Below are 23,849 nucleotides of genomic sequence, written 5' to 3'. Positions count from 1 at the left end.
CTGTTTCCACTCCTGGCATAGAAAATACTGTTGTTCTTTAGTGAAGAGTCCTCTGAGACACTGGCTTTCTGTGAGGTCAAAATTCCTCAACAGCTCACTGCAGCCTCCTCCTGACACAGCATCATAATAATATTCCTGGTGGGTTTCTCTCAAGTATTTGTGTATCTTAAGCTGAGAAAAAGGTGGAGTCAATAATTTCAAAGAATACTATGGCACCATGTCAATGTTTCAGTTTAGTTCTTTAAGTAAAACCTGCTGCACTGCATGTAGAAATCGAAGGTCTCTCAAAAAACAAGTGATCTTTAAGTAGGGTGTATTTCACTGGAATACCTGTTAAACATTCTATTAAATACTTTTCATGTTTTTTCTTTAGAAAAGCAGAATGAGAAATTTGCACTACATTACTGAAAATACTTTGTGGAAGAAATGTGATAGACAGAAAATATTGATTAGCTCTGGGATGCTATGTATTTTCAGAGTAGATCTGAGCTTGGAAACAATTTATTTTCCTTTGAAACCCTTTTTAATTTTAAAGCTTTGTGTCTTGGTTTGAATACAGGGCTATGAGTAGGGCCCAGTCTCTGCTCTGTGGTCCATCTTGCCAGGTACCTTATGTATGTGGGATCTCTTTCCCTTCAGTTCACATGTGCTTTGTTGAGTAGTCTCACTTTCTACTAAGAGTAACACTTCCAGCAGCCATGTGGGCTTCACTGTGTTGGCCTCATTGGAGTTACTGAAGTCCCATGAAAAGAATATTTTTGCTGTTTAAATAGAACCCAAAAATAGTTCTGCAGTAGGTGTTGTTATATTTTATGTACAGGAAGGTAAATAAATGGTGTCTATCCCTCAAAGTTTACACCATGGGAAAGTGCCATGTTAGCTCCTTCAGAAGATAAATAACTTGTTCTTTTTTGGTCACCTTTGCATCAACATAGATCCTCTAAGAAAATCTTCACCTGGACTGAAGAATATCATCAGTGGGGCTGACAAGACCGCCCAATTTGAGTGATCCTACACCAGTAGGTGTAGGGTTAGAATAAGCATTGTCTCAACAGCTAGCTTAGTTAGAGAACTCAAATGGAGCTCCTGATTTTCCTTGGCAGATTGTTTAAGAACTCAGTCTTCTGCTGATATTATAAAGCAAGCCTACAGTAGATAAATCAGATTGCTAGTAGGCTGGACAAAACCTATATATTGCTACTGATAAAAACCCTTCATGATCTATCTTATCCATGCAGTCTAATGGAAGTGACAGTTCCTGGAACTTACTCATTTTTAATCCATGGGACACTGTGTGTCACAATATAATCAATAGGTGAAGCCAGTGGCTGTCCTGGATCTTTGGAATTCCATGTGATCCACAGAAGTAATTAAGACAAGCAAAACTTGCTGAATGAACAAAAGAAGTATATACATGAAAACTGTATTTGCTGAACAGAGTCAAACACATCGGAAAAGGTTGAAAACTGAAGGGCAAATGTACAACTCCACAGTGTGAAGGCGAACACAGAGAGCTTGAGACTTTATTGACTCAAGTAGACAACCACACCCAGGAATGCACCCCAAAGAGCAATCCTAGGAGAGAGTTTTCCATTTTCCATTTCTAACTTCTTTGATTCCACACATTTCCATGTCCTTTAAATAGAACAGGACTCCTATCAATCTCTTGATCTGTTCTGCTGGCACACACAATGACAGTCCTACATGCAGATTAAGCCATAAGGGTTTTACTGCCTTTTTTTCCCTAAAAAAGTGTCCAAACTGCTTTTGGATTCACTGCTTCTCCACCTCATCATTCTGCTAGTTCTTCCCATTTCTCTGCTGATTACCTTGCATGACTTCTCTCTCACTTGCAAGATATATGCTTTACTTTATAAAGTTTCTTATGCACTAAAAAAAAAAAACAACAAACAACTAAGTCAAGCAGTTACCAGAGCTGGAAGGTCTTGCCCTCCTCCAACTGGCATAGCCATCATGTAGTAGCCATCATGTTAACTTTCAGTATGGATTATTGTTGTGGAACTTGTATTACCTTGGCTGTTTGCCCAGCATGTCCTTGATAACTCAAAAAGTCACAAAAAGTGAGTAATACTCTGGTCCTACTCAATAAGACACGGGATTATCATGATGGAGATGGCCTTAGTGTTCAAGAATCCTTTAAATTTGGCACTCTATATGAAAAAATGGTTTAGATTGCTTTCCATTAATAACTGCTATTAAACTTTATTCTTCATCGTGCTCTTCAAGACTGGAATTGATTGTCAGGTGCTTGGATGCTAAGAATATCCTTGGATAATATTTTGGGAGTTTAAGACACTAACAAGTTTCTGAAATGAATGGGATAGCAGACAAAATACATCAGGATAGATTTTTCCATGCACAAGTAGCTTAATACCTGTCTCTGAGATGGGAGCAATGCCAAGTAATGCATTTTGGCTGTGCAGTCTTATGCAATCATGTCCTCAGTAGAATTATATTCTTCTGGTGTGGGATGGTTGGTTATCCCTGTGTATGACCCTTTAGTAATATTTCCTAGTCAACTGTTTGACACGGAGCTGGCTTTCCCAGATTTCTCTATCTGTGAAATCACAAGATTAACTAATCTCACTGTGATTGGTTCAGAGCAATGTCACAAGTAACTGGTGAAGAAAACACCAACAAATTCACAAGCCATTGCAGTATCACAAGTGGTCAGCCACAAGGGACATTGTTAATCCAAGTGAAGACTCATTTTTCAAGTGGAAGCTAAAGCACAAGCCCCCACAAAATCTGAGTAAAAAAACCAAAACAATCTCTCTCATTTGTTGCTAACTGGGTAGTTCAGGGGAAAAAAAAGTCCCAGGAGGCAAATCTAAAGACTTTGCAGAAACGGTGACTGAAATGAGAAGATAAAATTTGGAGTAAAGTGGTCTTTTCATAGACTCGTGCATTTATCTTTTGTTTAGAAACCAGGAACACAGACATAAAACACAAACATTTATTTTTTTGTGTGTTAGGTGATGGTAGTGGATGGGAATACTTGCTGCAGTCAGTTGATTGACCTGCACTGGCACAAGCAATAAATTACATAAAGGCCTGTTATCTGTCTCTGGCAAATAGACTTTTACACCTAATTATCACAGAGTCTGTTACCTACTTGTGTGTTCCTTGCTGTCTGGTTATTGCTTGTGCTCAGTATCTCCCTCATTAATTTTATCCTTCTTCCGCCCTGTGCCTCACTAATCAGAGATAAGTAACATTCATCAGTAATCCTTTTCCTCCTCAGAACTCTCCTAGGTAAAGCTGTTTGGGTATTTGAGAACAGGAAGAGTTTGCATTTTAAAAGCAAGGTGTCTTTTCTAGACACTCATGCAGAAGAAGCTGAAGCTAGGAAAATGGCATGATTAGTCTGTCTAGTGACCTATCCATTTCCTCATTCCCATGGCTAAAGCCTGTACTTGCATCTTTGTCATCACAATAAATATCCAACATTTCTACAAATGCTGTCCCTCCTCTAGGGATTTTCCATTGCAGTTGATACTACGCAATTTTAACCACCTCTCCCTAAATTACATTGCCTTCATTTGAGACATTCCCACACAACAGAGTGCAGCTGTGATGGGATGTGCCTTAGGTCAGAGTACTGAGGTGAATTAAAAGGTGTGATGATGCCATTGCACTTACTCTTTCCACTGGCCACTTCTGAATAGTGCACTCATATTATTTGCCAGCTTGCAGAAAGTAAGTGGGTTTTATGAATGCCTGCCATCCACATAAACAGACCCCATGAGATTTGGCAGGCGGGAGCAAGTGATGACAGGTTGTTATCAAATTATTCCTTTATATTTTATACCAACAAGGATCATGCAGATTTGTTGGAAGACAGATACAAGAAATATAAAATGCATTCTAGACAACATCTTCATTAAGTGTACCCAAGTTTACTAATCCTTATGCCCAGTCATAACCTCTGGTAATTTTATCTTATTATTTGTCCCCTCTCAGCTTAGTGGTAATGAAAACAAAGCAGCCTTGGCCAGCCATTTATGAGGAAGGAAATTGTTAGAACAGCATGTCTCAATAAAGCAATGGGCTCTGCTGTTGTTTTTGTGTATGATGCTACTGGACATCCCAGACTTTCCCAGTCAAGGAAACCCAGCTGTAGATGAAGCCAAAAGAAGACAAGGGCAATGAGATAAAGCTTATGACCACATGGACATACAGCTTGTTGGCTAAAGGGAGCCCCAAACCAGCACAATATACTTTGATTTTCAATCAGACCCTGACCTTTCTGTCTGAAGTAGCCTCCCAGACTATGTTTGGAAAATTGTCTGGAACACACTGAAAACATTCTGTGTTTCTGAGCAGGTTTGTTCTGGTTAAGACTCCTCCCAATTTTCATACACACTGTGAGATATTTAAGTCTGAGAGTTTTTCACTTGGAATAGAATCTGCACGAAAGAATGATATTTGGAACATAAGCAGCTTATCAGGAACTAACAACCTGAATTGCAAATGCTTGCCCAGAAGGTGATTTGCCAGAGGTGTTTTCTACCATCCTCTCAAAACTGTAGGTTTTTGGTCTTCTGTCATGTGATGCTCTAAGAAATGAGGCTACACACATTCATTTAATAATATAGTTCCCTTGTGATATGTTCACTTTCCTTAATGAGGGCAGTGTTGCTAACTTGTTAGAGCCTGAGGACTGTATCAAATTAGCATAGCATGGAGGAAAAATTAGCAGAGAGAGGAGCTCCTTGTGTGAAATGGAATGAGATCACTGATAGTCCTTTTGTCAATCTTTATTTTTGTACTATAGACAAAATGTTAACAAGGGTAATATAGGACACTATTACTCATAACTGGGATGCCCTTTTTTTTTTTTCAATAACCTGAATGACCAAAAGTAATTAAACCTTCACAGTACTGATTATATAATAAAGCAGGCACAATACGGGTGTTTAACTGTGAGAAAGAAAGGGAAGAAGCATGGATCTTGGTAAAGTCACTGGGGAGGAATGGCAATGAACAGAATTTTCTAGTTTTTTATAGCAGCTTTTTGTTTTGCATGTGTTTATGTGAGTGAATCTAAAGTCCTATTATAGTCTCAGTAGAATAATGCTGTGTTTCTGCTGATATACAAGAAACCAGAATGCAGCTCTTTCCATACTTCATCATAAAGCAAAACTCTCAAGAGCCACAAAAGGCAACAAAGGAATGCAGGAGAAAGTAGGATTCATGAAGTAAGGGGAGTTTCAGCACAAATATCCACACTACATTTTTCTTTAAAATTTTCCTTTAAAAAACATGGTTGGTAAAATACACCATCTCTGCAGTGATTTTTGTCAGCCATATGTGCCACTCTTGTACAAGCTCAACAGATAAACAGAGAAGTCACCAAATTGGGAGGGTATGTGAAATACAGAGCCTGTGTAAAATTTTAAACATCAGTTTGCTGCAGCTTTGGCCTTGTAGTGATTGTGCCTTGCTTGTGCAATGATAGTTCCTAAGAGGGGCTGTGAGCACTCCTGCAGCACATCTGTTTGCAGTGGCACTGGGGGCAAGGTGCTGCTTCCACACAACGTTCATTTGTGGTTTCCCTATGCAGAGGGGGTGAGCCATTGCTAACAGATCCAAGGAGCTGTACACCCAGGCATAATCAGCAGATATTCTTTTAGGTAAAGATTGTTGTAATTTTTTTTTTTTTTTCTGGCAAAGGCTTCCCCTCCACTTCTATGATTATTGAATGCTGGCAATGCTGGAGATAAAATCCACCATGTTCTCTTGCCTCAGTGCCATGTTCAGGGGTATCGTCCCATGCCTGATGGATGTTATTAGAACAGGAAGGGCTAGTGAGGAACTGAGCCATTCCACAAAAGCCTGCTACTTAACTTTAGGACACACCTGGTTGTATCTTTTAGTGATAAATATTTCCATCAAATGATACCCACAATCAGCAAAACTAGCTCACTTCCTCTCTGGCTCTAGGCATAGAAGCTGTGCAATGTCTCTGAATCCAGAAAAGAAGCCCTGACTGGCAGCATTTTTCTACCAGTGTAGTCATGGGTTAGGTTTGGAAAGCATTTGGTGGCAACTCAGGCTCGGATTGGCTTTGGCAAGGTCAGCATGTGGGCATTGTTTCCCAGAGGACGCTGCCATCTGCTGCTGGTGGCACCGGGGAACCTCACAGCAGCTAGCCAGCAAATGGCTACGGAACACTTGTGGTCAAACCTCACTTGCTTAAAGATAGCTCACAGTCATGGGCCAGATGGACTTGTCTGGTTTCTTACAGTTCCAAAGACAGAATATACAAATATAAAAATTTACAAGTCACATCCTAAACTAAACAGAAGTTTAGGGACTGCAGCTTCTGTGGGGAGAGGTGCTAATTAGTGACACCTGCTCCAGCATCCAGCAACAGACGGGTCTTACTGTGAATCAGTGGTGGGTCTGGAAGGACAATGCTCTGGGGAGCTTGCAGGGGTTAGGCAGATTTAGTTACACCAATTGGTAATGATCTGTGGACGATGCACACAGGAGCTAAGACTTGTCAACTAATAATATGACAGTAGCATGTGTTTTGGAAATATGACTGCAAGGTTGTATCTCCTTTTTTTTTTTTATTTTTAATGGCGCCATGGTGAAGTGATACACATCCTTCTCTTGGCAACACTGGAGGAGAATTGGATAGCATTCTCTTCCCCAAAGCTGGAAATATTTTGTTGAAAAATCTCTGCTTAGCACTTTCAATTTTCAAGAACAATCTTGACATTTGCTAAGAAAATCAGACTTTTTTTTTCCCCTATTCCCTGTATTCTTCATTTTCTATCACGACAAAACCCCCCATCTGTTATCTGTAGTAGCCAAGCCTGGTGGACGTATTTCTGGAATGTGGTACTCCTGTATTCAAAAGCAGAGTACAGGTTAAAATAGGCCTTCTCTATTTCAGTGAATGCCCTGCACCCTCTGGTGTTGGCTGTAACAACACAGAAGCTCTTACCTTGGTATTCTCTTTTGACTGGCCCAGTTGGTGAGTCCCTACTCATTGAGCTGAAATATTTCCTTTCCTCTGGCACTCCACTGAGCTTCAACTGAGTTTTGCATGAGGATCCCTGAAGGTTGCAGGCTCTCCCAAATGATGGAGAGCAGACAACAGAACACCCTTTTGTACAGTCAGCCTCAAAGGATTAAGGTGGTTGATAAGAAAGAAACCTCTTTGTAAACAGACTTTCTTTATGTACAGTCTTTAATGAAATCCCTTAGGACTCTAAATTAAGGAGGATAATTGTCACCACCAGTCAATTTTGGAAGTTGAATATGCAAAAAAAAAATTCTCTGGTCTGCTCTGTAGGGATAGCACCCATCCTTATCTCTATTTTCCCTTTTTCTTTCAAATTTTTGGAGGATCTGACCTTCTATCTTCAGTAATCTGACCGCATCTAAGTGACAGGACCCCACCTCTTCTCTGTCGCCACGTGCGTGCACCAATTCAACTCTTCAGCTTGCTTCAGACTGTTGTAGATGGTTTCCTGATCATGACTTTTCACCAGCTTTTGAGGCCCTGTATTTTCTAGCAAATCCCAATGTGGCAGATTAGGGAAGGAAAGTGGAGGACAAGGAAGCCATCTAATTTTCTGTAGTGGGATTTGAGGACTTTTAAGTCTCACAGGTATTCTGCTAAGGCCAGCAACACACAGAAGTCAGTGGGTTCAGGCAGTAAGGGAAATAGTGACAGATCAGGACTGTGGCTGACAGAAGGGCTACACAGGCCCAGGTGAGCCCCTAAAAACAGGCTCCAAAGAAACAGGGAGTGATAGTGCTCTGTCCTCATGGGTAGTTGTCATGAGTTGATGTTTTAAGGTCGTTTAAAGACTAAGCAGAGCCAGCAAGTGAAGCTTGGGAAATTGCCACAGCTCTTTATCTTTTCCTTCTTCCCAAAAACATAGCTATCAAACCACAAGTCCTTTTATTTGATGGGATGAGCCTTTATTGAAATACTTGACATTAAATTCCTTTGCTGATATAACTTTTTATTTTAAGGGGACATTCTATTTTTCATATGAGACTCATGCTGGGATCTCTAAGCTGTTTTTAAGAAACAGACCATGTAAGTATAATACTCAGACAAAGGCTCAGGCCCAAGCTGCTGGAGGTCAGCACCACATCTCCATTTGTGAAGTACTTCTTATCAACATAGTCTATGATCGTCGTCACAGCCAGCATAGTCTCCTCACACGTGGGCTGGATTTGGTTAGCGGGGAGAACAAATCCATGAGTGCCCGTGTCTCGCAGTTCAAACGTGTAGGAGAACGGAATGCCAATCGTGTGGGCCCAGTCCCGTGAGGAGCCTGAGTTACTGTCTGTGAATTTAGAAATAGATATTTGTATTAAGCATGGTTCTTTAAAAATACTTCTTGTTAGAGTTAATACAAGTTTATACCAGAATCCCTGAACTAAGCAGTAACCATATATCACTGTGACATGGAGAACAGTTTCTAGGTGCTGTAATTCTTAGCTATACTAAAAGTATATGGAGTTTTCTAAGTGACACAGTTCTTCATAAGATGGCGCTGTACAATAACAAGAGATGAGTTCCAGGAACTCAATGTTTTTAGCATTTTACTGTGACTAGTGTAGGGTACAAGATGGATTGGACATTTATCTGTTCTTGTACTTAATTTCCTACATGGATGCTGACTAGAATTTAAATATATAATTTTTAATAGCATAATTTTTGTCAAATCTGCAAAATTTCTGGCTTCTCCCTATATCTCTGTTCATCTTCCTTGTGGATTATTTTTCTTACCTATTCAGTGTAAGTACAAACCCTGCCAAAATGCAGCCCTAGGCACAGGCAAGTTGCATTAAACTTACACTGCATTGCTCTTGCAGTCTGTGCCTCTGGGACTGGCACTTGGGGACTGGCAGAGACAGCCACTGGAATATGCAAACCACATGGGTTCTGGAGCCAACTACTTACTGTTCTCACTGACTAGCGTGACTTATTGCTTACTGGGAAAATATTGGGTTTACTAGGCAGTCTCTAGGGCCCTCAATCCTCTTTGTATAGGCTGTCAACTCATATTAGCTATGATATGTTCGTGATGTGGCCATCCAGTCTGTTAGGAACAGGGCTGAAACCGATGTATTTCACACAGAATTGCAAGCAGCTGCCATGTGATAATGTCTGATGAAGTAAATGTAGACCTGAGTAGGATTTTAATTTTTGCTTGATTCCCACGAAGACAAATAGCAGTTTTGCTGCTGACTTCAGCAAGGTCAGGATGATCTATCACCAGTCTCCTTCTGTCCCCTGTGATGGATCTGTGAGGAATCCATGTAGGAACTAGCTTCTGATCAATGCTTCGCCCATTCCTGCAGTCAGCTTTCTAACTTACAGAGTTATCTCGTATTCAAATGACTGCTGCTGACATGTTGCACCAAAACGGCCCTTTAAACATTACTCAAAGTAGAAACTCAGCAAAACAGTACTTGCTGGTGCATGTGACACAATTCTTTGAAAAACAGAGTAGTCAAATGGAAACATAAAAAAACTTACATAAAATTAAAGCAGTTGATCCTACTCTGTAGCTGGTCCCATACTTTCCTGTCAATGCAGCAGCTGCTTCCTTTGCAACTTGCATCTGGAAATTCAAAATAGGAACAGCCTTGGCATCAGTGGCAGTACCTTTGGCAATTATTTTGAGTGGACCAAAATTTTTGTCTCTTTCAGCTTTACATTTGTATATGATCACCTTTATAACACACTGGTGCTGACTACAGCAGTGATTGACCTCTTACTTGTTTTATTGCCATAGACTCTGTATCCCACCATCCTTAGAAACTGATCCATAGACAAAATAAATTACTTCTACAATGATTCATAAAAAGTCCAAACCCAAATCCCTCATGCTTTTGACTAATGCTTAATCTATTGGAATTTTCATAAATACACACATAAGTGAACTTAAATCAGAACACTAAGAAACTGAGGGAAGAAGTAACCAAGAAATAGGTACTTACTTTGCTCCCATTTTTCTGAGCATTTTGGAATACCCTTTCTGGACACAATCATGATAACCATATGTGTATAATGTGCTGGCATCCTAAAGTGTAAATTCATTCTTGTATGCAGTGAAAGTTAGTGCTCTTCTCCACTTACCTTGCTTTGCATTAACCCTATCTGTAGTAGTTCAGTTTTCCTGATTTAAGATGAAGAATTAGGATTTCTGAGGCAAATAAAACTTACTGATGCTGAACAGAGAAGCAGTAACTCTGTTCAAGCCAAGTCCCTGAGCAAGCCCAGCTCCTCCGAAGGAAAGGCAAGAGTGCAAGTAAAGTTGTACCAGGTGCTACTGCCTGTACTTGCTCTCTACAAAGGTAGAAGATAAATATTTTGCCCTACCAGTTCTTCATTGTTACTTGGAGGTTCAGTTGTGGAGCCGTATGGGGTGAGGATGAGCTGTCCATAGGAGTGAATTGTTAAATAGCACAAAATGTCACTCTTCTTGCTTTTGATAAACTGAGCCACAGCTCTTGTCTCAGGCTCTGATTCTGGTCCAGATCCACAGAAGACATCACTGCTGCAGTTAAAGGATACACCAACACCTGGGGAGGAATACAAACACTGAATCAATGGAGAAATATAGAACACACGTTCAGAAGGAACTGGGAAATTTACCTTGGAGTGTTAAGGCATGTGTTTATGTGGGCAGGGGACTAGACAGCTCAGTGGGACTTTAGCATTACACTCAGTAGGTAGCAACTAAAATTTGATGCAAGACTAAAATATTTATTGCACATTTACAGGATGGCTGCAACGAAAACACTCTGACACCACCACAGTGTACCACACGCCAGGGAAGCTTTGGAGGCTCCTTGAAATTCATGGTAAATGTAAATACTGGCTGTTAAGTGACTAACTCTTAACACTCCTGCCTAGAGCTGATGCTTGCTCCTGCAGTGAGTTAGAGGTATAGTTACATAAGAGAAATTTTCTGCTCACAAAAATAAGTGCTGGTTGAAAGTCAATGAGTTAATATTTTCACAAACTAGGATTTTATTTTTACATATACATTGATGACAACAAGGTGAATATTCCTTTCTTGTAAGACTACATTTTATTTCAGAAACTAGTTATTACTTTTGCTTTACTTTTGTGTTCATGATCTGAAATACTTCAAACTTACTGCCCCAGGATGAATTGAAGTTTCGGTTCAGATCCGTGCCATAGCAGGTGCCATTCTCATATGGAGAACGGCTTTTCCTCCACAAACGATCCTGAAGAAAAGTAACTTCTGTTACATAATAAAAACTCAATGATCCATATGGCCCAGTGATTATATGGTGTAAATACCCCTTTTTTTTTTTTGACCTCTGCATTCTAACTAACCCTGGTATTGTAAGAGTACAGCTCCATGTGCAAGGGGGATAAAGCTCAGCGACAGAACAATTCATCTACTATAACCAGTCTGTCATCAGCCACAAACCTGTCTTCACTCTGAAATAAGCCTCTGGACCTTTTTCTTTTTTATTTTTTTAAAGTATGCTTTTTCTGTGGTACTCAGCTGCTTCTGTGCAGTGTGGCGCTCCTAAGCAAGGCATTGTGAGTGATAAGAGATGATAGTATGTTTCAGATTCAGGAGGATTAATTATTTTTTGTCAGTTAATCTTGCTACTGCTCCCTGGTTCCCTGCTCTACTCACAGCTATACAGGTTCTGTGCAGACCTCACTGCACTACCTGCATGAAGTACCCGGCTGAACTACCTGTGTGCACATCCAAGTGCAGCATTTGGTATGCCCCACACCTGCGGGGAGCAAGGTGGGAGACAGCCCAATCCACATAGTGGTAGCCATGGGCCATCCAAAGGTCCTGCATTAAAAGTTGCTTCAACTAGGCACAGGACCTAAAAGCATGGTGAGAGTGGCTGAAGACCAACATTTTGCATTATTCTTCATATCAGAAAAGGAAGATTATTTGGGAGGGCACACCTCTTCCATAACCAAGTAGCCTGATATTTGACCAATTCTCCTCCCGTGCTGTGCAAAGGTTCTAAGACACATCTGCTACTTGACACCTTTTATGAAGAATGAATAACTCTTCCAGACATACTTAAGTCCATCAACCAAGCCTTGAGCTGTTATCAAAGTAGTAATCCTATCCCCAGAAACCCAAAACCAATTGATCTTGTGGTTTTGTCTTCCCAAGTCTCATTTGCTAGCAATATTTAGATCATTTCAAGTGATCACTGATTTTTCACAAAAGAAACAAAATCTCTCTGCCATGAGGATTTATGTGAGTATCACTGTTTTCTGTTTAAGTATAATTGCTATGACGCTATCTAAAAGTAACAAAACATGCTGGGCACATCTAACTTTCAGTCTAGTTCCTGAATTTTCACTACTTACTGCTTCCCAGGAATAGATGTAGCCATCAATATTGAGGACTGGCAAGACATAGAGGTCCAAATTCTGCAGAAATCTGCTTATCTTTGGGTCAGTTTTGTAATTTTGAAGAATCTGAAAAGAAAACATATAAAGCACTGAGCAGAGAATTTGGTGGTAATCACTGCAAAAAGTGAGTTTAGAACTATCATCAGGTGATTATTCACTCCTGGACATCACCATGGTACCCAACACCTATTTGATCCCCAGTGTGCCAGGTACTTTTTTCTATACACATGGAACACTGCTATATCATAGATTAGAGATTATGTTATATCATAGATTAGGGATTTATTTCAGGAGGATTGTGACTTTTTGATAGAGAGAGGCTTGATCTAGCAGCCATTGTGAGAAAAGGAGAGGTTGGAAAGCGGGTTTTGGAAAGCTTTGGAAACATTCAGGTAGAGGAACTGGTGGACTAATTAATATTGTCTCATACCTCAAACCATGCTTTGGACTTTTTTCTCCACAGATATCTGTACTATACACTTATTTTGCAAATCATATTTTAAGAAAAAAGCATAATATTTGGTATCAAAATAGAAAAGCTATCAGAAGCATCCAAAGTGATATGGTTTGCTTTTTATCTAAATGAAAGAATAAGGACTCACTTCTTTCACAAACCACTGACAGAAGGCTGGAGAGATCCATTCTCTGGCATGAATCCCACAGTCCATCCAAATTATCTTTTTGGTTTTGTTTGATGGTTGGCTGATCTGAGAGAATGTAAATGTGATAATTTAAAAACTGTTACATTACAATGGAACAGCTTAATGTAATACAAGTAAAAGAAGTGCCATGATATGCCATTGAGCCATCTGAGATTATTATTATTATTATTATTATTATTATTATTATTACAGACATCTTTATGACAAGCTCTTTTTCCTTATAACCCCATCTTGATAGCATTAGAAGGCATGAGTTTTAAAGTATCTGTTGAGCAGAAGTGTCAACAGAACAGTTAATAGAACAGTTTCTTTTTTTCCTTTTTCATTTGTACTCATTATTCACAGGAGTGGTTGCTCTTACTTGAAGATTTTTAAATTTTTTTGTTTTTAGAAGAGGAGCAACAAAAAGGCAGGATGTCTAATACTACTCAATGGTAGGAACAGATAGGCAATAACTAACACAAATATGAAGACTATGGTTTTCACTAGTGTGTCCAATAAAAAAGTAATGGAATACTGCTAGCAGAAAGGCTATCTGCTATAAAAAGTAATAAAAATAACAAACTAAAAGTCTTTATCCTCACACACATCTGTTGCCAAGCTAGTTTCAGCTTGATTTGTATTTCTAAACAAGGCTTCAGTTAAATTTGTTGTTTTCAGTACATAATGGCAATAGCAAGCTCATAATGATAGTGTCTGTGAAAGTTGGCAAATCTTACCATAATGTAGAGGAGTAAAACCATCTCCTGTTATTTCAGTGAATTGGGATGAATGCTATCTTAGGAAACATCTGAATCCTGTCTTCTCCTGAGTACTTTTCTTTTTTTGTTAAGATATGTTTTATTATTAAGGGAAATTTCCTCCCTTACCTGTAGGTAATACATTGGTCGATTCTCAAATGTCTTCCCCAGGATGTGCTGAGTCACCAGCTCGCTGTTGTTCTTCTGGATCTGAGTCATCCATTGATAAATCTGAAATAGTTGCAAAGAATTCTTGTCCAAAGTGGGAGTTTCCTTCTCTTTCCCACTTCCATTTCCAGATTAAAGCATTTTCTTTTGTTTACACAAGCAACATTTTCCTCAGAGTTTATTTCAGTCTGTGATGTCACTTACAGGCATGGAAGGTGTTTCACATGCCTCTGTGCAAAGTCATGGCTGTATCTCACTGGCTGTTAAAAGGGAACATTGCTGCAATGTGACACAGATTCTCCATTCTGGATCTCATTCAACATGCCCATCCTAGTGGGCATCTTCCTGTTGAGCTCAGCAGACATGAAGCCACACCATCAACTCTTCGAAAGAGTCTCTTTCCTATCAGCACTGATTTTCCACATCTGAGTCAGCAGCAGTCATCCTCAATGGGTAGCTCAAGCAAAATCTACATGAGGGTTGACTTTGTTCTGTTATTTTTATTATGCAGCTAAGAGAAAGAATTGCCACCATACACTGCTTTTGTCCAGGTTTGCCAAGTGGTGCATGGAATTTGGTGCCAAGAAGTCATCACTGCCCACCCCTAAGACATTGTTTTCTCCTAAAGTGCCAAAACCCTACCCTTAAATTATTCCTTTCTACAGATGTCCCACTGTTCACCCACTGGGATTTCAGACACCACAGTGGTCATCGCACTTCACAATTGCCTCAGCACCAAACAATCTGGGACGTAAATGAATAAATACTAAATAATAAAGAATGACAGGGTAGAAAGGTAGCAAACCAGCCAAAACACATAATATTATCTGCAAAACAGTGCAGCTGCTTCTCACAGAGCATTTATATTTTGTTCAGTGAAGAATTGCAGATTTAATAAAAATCAATGGCAAATCCATATTCAATTCAACCAGGCTGGGATTCTAGTCAAAGAGTAAGGACTGATTCTTTAAAGAAGAAAGTGAGAAACAGGTCTACCGACTTTAGCTGAGCTTTCTGCAAACACAGAATTGCCTTCTGTGGCATTTACAGAACAGAAAACAACAAAGTACACAAGCAGACTTAGGTTTTTCTTTACCTCTTCCATTGGATGGTATTCAGTGTAGACATAACCTCCTGAGACCTGTCTGTGGCTGCTCCTCTCCCTTGGCATGCTCTGATCCACAAGTTTCTGCACATCAGGTATTAGGACTCTGAAGGATAGGGAGAAGGAAGATAGAAGAGAAAACAATCCCAAAGAGTTGCTGCAGAACTGTCATAGTGGGTTCATTGCTTACATCAGCAAACAAAAGGATTTAACCTCTTCTGTTGTGATTTGCCTGGCAATTGCCTGGCAAGATCATCACCATCAGCATTATAGTTATTTTCATGTAAAGCAAAGTGCAAAGTACTGAGATTTTCACAGGGTTTTAACAATAATATTTTTTACCAGATTTTTTAAGTTGTCAATTTTCTACCAAGGAAAAAAGTTCAAGATTTTATTTTCTTCACCACTCCTATTTTTGAGCAAAATTCCGAAAATACCACCTTTGGGAAAAGGAAGCGAAAGAGAAAAATTTAAGATTAGATTTTATTGTATTTTAGTGAGACATTTTGAATTTGCAAAGATTTCACAGAAATATTCATTGCAATTTGCAAAAATCAGAGCAAACTCCTTATTTCCTTCAAATAGCTTTTTTTGCTTTTTAGCTACCAAAATATCTCAGAAACTAGTATAGCACAGGCATGATTCCATGATCCAAGGAGTCAATAAAACCTTTTCCCTGGCTTCAGTGGACTTTGGATGAGAGGACTGTTCTTCCTCACTGCAATCAGCCCCTTGTAACTGCTGTAAATCTGTGCTCATTGTAAACGCTTGCGATAAGACAATTGCAAAGGTAGCTCCAACACTGTTCATCTCAAATGCTGGAAGTGCTAACAGGCTTTTCTGCTGACAGTGGCGCTTATAAGCATTTCTGGGAACTGCATGTGAGAAACTTTTTAACTTTCAGTCTGAGCTTTGATGTTTATTCACATCTAAACTTCAAACTAAAATTCAGGCAGTGAAAATTTCCATGAAGTGAAACCACACACACAAAATACCTTATCAGTGCTCTGGAGAAGAGTCTGACACAGTTGGAATATTGATGTCCTTATTATAATTTGTCATTTATGTCTCTATCATTATATACCTGACTGCCATGTTACCTTCCCTGCATGCCAACTGCCTTCTAAAGGATAGTTTCTGCTTTGAATCACTTATAGGAACTTTGACTCTATTATTGTTGTACTCATCTCAGCCTCTTGCAATACATACTCAAAATTTTCATCAAGACTAATAATTACTCCTCTCTTTCTTTAGAACCCTATTTAAGGTAGATATAGTTCTGGCCAAGGGAAAAAAAGTTGAGATGCTACTTTCAGTTTAGTATTTATATTTCCACTAGAATCAGTTGAAACCATTAGAAAATGAAGAGTCTTGACATAAAAAAGTGGTTAAATATCTTCTGGAATGTTGCCTAAGTACTGAATATCTAAACCTCATTCTAGATAATTTGTACTGACTCCAACCTCGTGTCTCTTCATCTCTGGTTGTCAGGGCATCACACTTACTAAAGGAACTTGTCAGGCAAGATGCAGGATGTCAAGATCAGCTTTAACTCAAAACAGCTTTGAAATGACACCAATCCTCCTTAAACTCATCTTTGATTGGTAAATGTCAGGGTATGCCCATACGCCATTTGTCATCAGCCCTGAATGACTACAGGGTTGTTTATATTAAATACTGCTAAGTTAAATTAGCTACTGGTTACCTGAAAAAGTCAGTTACAAAAGGGAACAGGACCATGTGAAGAATAACTCTTATTTAATCCCATTTTCCTTTATAAACACTGTTTGTATCTGGATTAGATCTTCTGGTTGTAAGTAAGGGAAGATGTGGCTACGTAGGTGTGATAAAACATTGTGGGATATTTGCAGGTTATGGCTCCCAGTTGTGTGCATAGTGCCCACCTGCCACTGGGATCTTTGTCCTAAGCTGGGATGTCTCTCTTTGGCTGGATGGTGCCGGGAAATTCTCACCAGCCTCATGAAGGGGATAGAGGTAGAAAAATGCATCTTTTGAAGAAAGAGGCTGAATATTCATTTTGAAAGATCTCTTCTCCAAATCAGAGGAGTAACAAGAGAAAGGAAAAGGAGAGCTAGAGACTGTTTCCCTGCAGTGACATCAATTAAACCTTTGGGCTCTCCAGAAGTGAAGTACCCTCCATTCAGATATCCATGCTTTCCAAGAGCAAAGCTTGCTCTTATAAGCAGTGGTTACACCAAGTTCGGCCTTTTGAGTTCAGACTAAAAAATTGAGTCATATATCCAAGTGCCATCCTCTCGGTGACTGCTGAGAAGGCCACAGCAGGAAACAAGACAGATTGGGCTGTCTCAGGTTCCAGCTCCAGATTTACAGTCCCGGTTAGGTGGAAGATAAATACATAGAGCAGGGGAGAATGGCTTTTAAAGATTCGTACAGCATCCCTGTGTTTGGCTGCTCAAGGTAACTTGGAGGCATTTGGAACAAAGGTTGGGTCCTATCGCCAGTACTAGTTGAGTTTATCAAATAGGGCTTGGTCCTGTTCTGATAGCAAGGAAGATTATTAAAGCCAGCCTTCCCCACCGAGGTATTAGAGATTGTACCTGTAAGAGATCATATGCTGAGCTAAGCTCTTTTTCACCTCCTGCACCACAGGGGCTGGGACTCTTATGTGCAGGTCTTCCCCAGCCCTGATGTCTTCGGGCAGCAGGGGTTTCCACAAGTCCAGCTGTGCAGAGAAGAAAGAAATGCACAAATGAAGCTCTGTTTTCAGAATGAGAACTATATTAAAGATAGAGTAGTTGCATATCAGCAAATGAAAGATTTCCTTCAAAGTGTCCTGGAAACTCCCCAGTCATCTTTTCATAGAGCACAGGCTTAATGCTTTTATTTACTCAGACACCACTGATAAGAAGCAGCACTTTCACACAGCCATGCTAAGAAACTAATATTTTCATATAAATTCCTTCAGGTAGTAGAAGGGCAATTCCACACTACAATAAGACAAAAAAAAGTTAAATAAAGCTTTTTCTAGTTTACTTTAACATTTATTCCTATCATAAGCTACATGCATATCTGTTTTACAACCCAAGACTCCACTCTGCTTGTTGGGCACATGTGGTTATTTTTAAGTAAAGTAAAAATAACTTACCATGAAAGTACTGCAAAGAAGTTGAAGATTCTGGGCTTGCTGAAATGTTTCTGGTACAATATGCAGAACCTGATCCCTGGAAATTCAGTAGAAAAACAAGATCAGTTTTAAGGTCTGTTAAAGTATCCATGATTTTAGAAGTCAAAAGGACATATTTTGTTATGTAGAAGGAAGACAGAGCATGTAACAGTGCTGTTCCAACAAAAACACCTCTGAATTATGAATTTGTGGAATGTTTTGGCTGCAAACAGAAGTGATGTGACTTTTCTGTTGCTAGAGCATTAACCACTCTGCTTCCTCGCCAGTGGCAGTGCTTTATTCACCATACCAGCTGTGCAGAAGCCAGCTGCTTGCATGAGCCCTGATGTGTGTTTCTGCCTTTGCAGGACCAGGGCCAGAATGAGGGCGTTGTTAATACATGATAAACTGTTTATTTGGTAAGATGTCACTTTCTTCCCCTCACACTTGGGATTTATTCAATTAGTACAGATTAACTTTGTGCTTGGCTGGTCTATTTCAGCATGCAGAAACTTTTGATAGTCATGATAAAAGAACATTGCCTAGAACTTGACATGTCTACAAACTGCTTTTCATGAGAATAGCTAATTTATTCTAAAATACGAATATTGTGGTCTCCAGAATTGCATATTCTTACTAAATTCACAAGAAATAAAAATTTCTAGTGCAGAATCTATCATTTTATATTTCTAGAAAAGACTCACAGAATCCAGTGTCTTAGTACATGTTTTCATGAGACCACATGAAAATTTCATCTACTACATGCTTAATCTGATGAAAATAATTGAAGTTTACAAAGAACAAATGAAAATGGATGGAAATGCAGAAAAAGCAAATCAGAATGTTCTGTTAAAAATGCCCTTAGAAGTTTTTTTGTATTTTTTTCAGTGTTCATTCAGATCAGCTTTCCAGGATTGACAGTGAGTGTGATGTTTCTGGTGAAAGTTTCAGAGTGAGGAGTGGATGTTGATGACTACATTGCATTACTCAAAGATGGGAGACCAGTTATCCACTACTGATGAGAACAGAACAGAATGGGGAATACTAGAAACTTTCCTACTTGCCAGCAATTAAAAACTGCTTCACAGCCTCTTTTAGTGACTTCAATGGAGTCTTTACCAGACAAGTATAAAAAATTAACATTTTACATTTTAAAGCTTTTGTAGCAGAAATTCTTGTTGCAAAAGCAAGCCATGGTCTTTATAGTCATCAACATAATGTGCTCTCATCATCTGAACTGCAACTGCCATCTTTTGTTCTTCCATGCAGGAATGTACAATTATCAGCTTAATATACATGCAAATAGAATTCACTATTCATTCACTTTATCCCCAGAGAAATAGAGGGATTTGTGGGTTTTTTCATCTCTCTTGAGCATATCACCTCTTCTGATTGAGAACTTGATAGTTAAAACAGGCAGTTTACTACTGCTTTATGAGATGCCAATGGCCCCATATCTATGGGGGGAAATGATTACACTTGTATTGCTCACAGGAATGGTACAACAGTCATGTTGTACAGATTGGTACAACAGTCATGATGTCTTTAATAAACCTTGTAGATGCAGGATAAACATCTTTGCTAGCAGAATAAACATCTCAGCTGCAGTTCAGAGTTTATTCTCTCTAAATGCCTAGGCTTGCTATGTTCTTTGTCTATCAGGAAGGGAAACAATATCCTGTAATATCTTTCTATCCTCATTGACATTATGTCTTAATTACACCAAATCAGAGAAATTCCAGACAGTCAGATTGCTGCCAGATGGCCAGCTCTTATTTACTGATAAACCTTTCACAATAGCCAGTGTGGAGAAAAACCATTTTTAATAGTAAATTAAGATTAGAAAGCATACATTTGTTTATGATTATGAACTAAGTTTCTCAGTGGAGAAGTGCAAAGTCAGCCCATGTGACCCCATGAGAACTACAATTTTTAAAATTCTACAGTTAAGCTTGCTTAACAAATGAAAGGACTGTTCTCAGCACAGGCTCTGTGTCCTTGGATGCTTATAGATTGGATATTTCATTTCATTGTTAAACAGAGCAGAGGACAATGAAAATGGGCTTTACTAATATTTTGGTCTTTGTGCAGGTGCTGCCCACCCAAAGTTACACTTACCATTCAGTACCTGTTTTTAAATTCCATGCAAGTACTAGACAGGTTCAATTCTGGACAATAATTAGAAACAAAAATGAAAAATACATTACCAGGGATCTGCTGAATTCTATTCACTGAAATCAGGCTCTAACTGCATCTCTGATACAAATCTAAAGGCTAAATATTATCCAAGGAAATAATACATTTGAAATGGTGTGACTCTGTATGCTTTGCTAGGAGATTTTCCAGGAGAGCTGCTGAATGGCTGCACTATGAGGAAACTTACTTGCTATAGGTATTGCTTGATTTTCTGTCCTTTTCATGACTATATTCGAGGAATATAATTCATCTAGAGGCATTCAGCACCAGACTACTTTCTCTGTTTGCTTTAGAAAATTCTGTGTATAAACTTATATGTGACTAGGTGGCATCCACACTATGCTCATGCCCACCTGCAAATCCCAGCTGCCACAATGGCAGCTACCTGGCTTCTTGAAAGTTGAGGGTGAATGAAACAAAAACAGTTTAGATAGACAAACAGAATAATTTTACATCACTCATTTTCTGAAGTGCAACTGAGAATGGAAAATAAAGCATAATTAGAGATTTCATACTTTTCAAAACATTAATCAGTAATTTTAAAAAAAGGTGATAATCTCATTCTCTGAACATCTCCCTTAGCTTTTTTTTTTTTTTTTTTTGGTAATTGTTACAGATTTCCAACAGGTTTTCACTACCTTCTTCATATAACGTAATCTGTCTTTTATTAATAGATATAATTTTGCTCAGTCATACCTCTTGCTTTATAGTCAGAAAAGGCATTTTACTCCTGCAGCATCTGGTTTCAAAATTCATTATGAAAGAGGCTAAGCCAAATGCATTTCAATTAATGGAAACAGGGCATCCTGAGATGCATTTGAGAGCCATTCTGTGGCTCCTACAGCTGTAACTATGTCTTTTTTGGCTTGGGTTAGATTAACTCATTCTTCATTTCCCATCTTCATATTTTCTTTCTCAGTCTTACAAAGTTTACAGCTTAGTAACCCTGTGTCCAGTTTTCCAGCTCATAATTATTATTATTCATACACAGTTTCTGGGACTTTCACAGCATGCACAATTCTTCGTGAAACCTGTTCATACTCACCTGTCATATTGCAATTTCAAGCTGAATTTTCCAGGAATTAGTATCCCCAGAGAAAAGATGATTCCAAGAGAAAGCCACATCTTTGTGCAAAGATCCCAGCACTGACAGTGCAGCACTAAAAAGGAGGAAGATAGATCTGGACTGAACACATGATTTATACAATTATAATATACAACTAGACTTATCCTGGAAGGCAATCTGCCCTTTATGAATCATTAGCTTCACTTGTAAAAAGTTCTAGATGGATCATTAACTTCATTTGTAAATAGTTATACTTTTTCTTAATTCTTAAAAGTCTCTTCCACACCCCAAAACACAAACACAATTAACAACATTCTTACTGAAACACTTTTTCTAAAAACTAAGAACATTTTTCCTAATGTCACCTTTTTATCTTTGCAAGTGTTTTGTGACAGAATTGGTAGAATTTAGAGAAAGTGTTACCTGCAAGATCTACAGCATATCATGATGGTTAGCTCATAACAATCATACAGCTAGGGAAGAACAGGTAGTAAAACAAGCTCTATCCTTACTCTCTTTCTTTTTGTGTTTGTGCCTTTATGGAACACTTCTGTGACCTCTTAAGTACAGTTATATCACTTACCTAACTTAAAAGAGGACATAAAAGAGCAACCAATGCTTCATAAAGGAAATATTGGGACATCAGAGCCTCATCTAAACCACTCTAAGTTAGCCCAGATCAGTCTCTAGCCACAGACTTACAACTCTACACTGTCATAAAAAGTGTTGTTATATATATTTTTAAAAGTGGGCTGGTTACTATCTGAAATATTTAATTTCTTGTTTAGTTCACATGGCAAATGTTAACATTTGTAGACTGTAGTTAGACATATAGCACAGTTCTTCAGAAAGAAATTGTTTCCCTCATCCTCTCTCTTGGATTAAAACTATCTTGGGGTGATTTGATGAAGAAAACTGCATGGATTTGGGATGCAGAGACTCCAGTTTGTGTACATATATAATGGACATGATACCATGCTGTAACTGTGGGATATTTATAGATTCTTCTCATCAAAGTACAGAGACCTCTTACATTTTTATGAAGGCTGTTATCAAGGAAACAAGCAGCAGAACTGTCCCAGTGTAAAAGAGGAACAGCAGCTCAAAAGTGTTTTTTCATAAAACCAGGCTGCAGGCAAGAGAAGAATATGCTGTTCTTCATAAATCACACCAGACCCTTTCTGTTTTATTGCAACCTTCTCAACAGCCTGGGTCTGAAAATGCTGAGTATTCTCTCCATGTAGATATCCAGCCCACAATGACTTCCAGAAGAGCTGAAAGAAGTCAAGTTTACAGGATTAGATACAGCTTCATTTGTGAGGAGTCAGCAAAACAAATTCATGTTGGAAGTTCATATTAATACTCAGGACATCTGCTCAGATAACCTTTGCTTTTGTTTCCTTTGTCTCCGTCACTGCTATGAGGCAGACTCATGATTTTAAGACTTCTGCAGTGCTGTCTGTGCCCTTTTAACAGACTTGGCTTTGAACTGGGGTTCAGTCCCTTGACAGGGACTCAGAATCTAGGAAAAAAATATATAAATGGAGGCATAAAGAGAAATGGAGCAAATTATGATAAGTGCTAAAATTCAACTCCAGCCCAAAGTTTCCACCTTCATGTTGAAAGCAGAAGCTATTTATTCTGTGGTGAAAAGATCACCCCTATGATGCCAAATAGTAAAGAGGATAGACAGACAGAGATAGATAGATAGATAGATAGATAGATAGATAGACAGAGTCATTTTGCTTAATTAATATAGAATTCAGAAGAAATGACAGTGGCTTGCTAGGTCTTTGATTCAAATTCTTTTGAAGTCTATTTGATTTTAATGGACTTTAGATGAAAGTCCTGTACAAATAATTATGGGCATTTCTCTGATTTAAGAAATTGACTTATTTTGGGGATTTAAACAGAAGATTTGTTTGTAAAAGACAATGCTTCATTTTCTACTTGTGTTCAGCTGGCAAGCAGCACTTCTGAATTCAGAATAAAAGCCATTAGAGACATTATTCTGCCACCAATGCAAAAAAAATATCTTGGGATGAACAGTAAACTTCAACAAGCCTATTGCCCTCTTGGGCATGAATAATGTGTCTCTCAGTAATAAAGTCTGTTCTTTGGTCAGGTTCTTACTGGCAGCTGCTTATCTTTCTAGCAAATGTGGGAGGCAGCTTAATCCATTTATTCCCTCCTTGAAAATAGTGGGCAAAAAGGCATGGGACTTTCTGGGGAGAGGAAGGGTCATAAATATGTGGCACAAACATGCCACATGAAACCATGTGGTGTCCTTTTTTCCAAACAAGTTTAGTTTGCACATCTTCCATACATTCTTCT

General features: G+C 38.8%; 1 protein-coding gene across 1 annotated transcript; it reads right to left on the bottom strand.

Annotated features, from left to right (window-relative positions):
- Nucleotides 1–8,070: 8,070 nt before the first annotated feature.
- On the bottom strand, nucleotides 8,071–21,574 carry CPO (carboxypeptidase O). Its single transcript, XM_041403581.1, has 11 exons — nucleotides 21,495–21,574; nucleotides 18,236–18,311; nucleotides 17,688–17,812; nucleotides 15,100–15,214; nucleotides 13,965–14,066; nucleotides 13,036–13,140; nucleotides 12,389–12,499; nucleotides 11,169–11,259; nucleotides 10,385–10,587; nucleotides 9,539–9,623; nucleotides 8,071–8,339 (listed from the first exon to the last, which is right to left on the bottom strand). Exons 1-11 carry the CDS (start codon nucleotides 21,572–21,574, stop codon nucleotides 8,071–8,073), a joined length of 1,362 nt encoding a protein of 453 aa, XP_041259515.1.
- Nucleotides 21,575–23,849: the final 2,275 nt, after the last annotated feature.

Source organism: Onychostruthus taczanowskii, unplaced genomic scaffold (assembly GCF_017590055.1).
Source record: "Onychostruthus taczanowskii isolate IOZ18803 unplaced genomic scaffold, ASM1759005v1 scaffold20, whole genome shotgun sequence".
Taxonomy (NCBI): Eukaryota; Metazoa; Chordata; class Aves; order Passeriformes; family Passeridae; genus Onychostruthus; species Onychostruthus taczanowskii.
The sequence above is the reverse complement of the archived record's forward strand: the minus strand, read 5'-3'. Positions and strand labels throughout refer to the sequence as shown.

Excerpts from the sequence above, each read along its gene's own strand:
- CPO (XM_041403581.1), bottom strand. The coding sequence starts at position 21,574 with ATGTGGCTTTCTCTTGGAATCATCTTTTCTCTGGGGATACTAATTCCT. Across the intron at positions 17,813-18,235 it reads TTCTTTGCAGTACTTTCATG|CTGGACTTGTGGAAACCCCT; the intron begins GTAAGTTATTTT and ends TTCTCTGCACAG. Across the intron at positions 10,588-11,168 it reads CTTCAATTCATCCTGGGGCA|GTGTTGGTGTATCCTTTAAC; the intron begins GTAAGTTTGAAG and ends ATTCCTCCCCAG.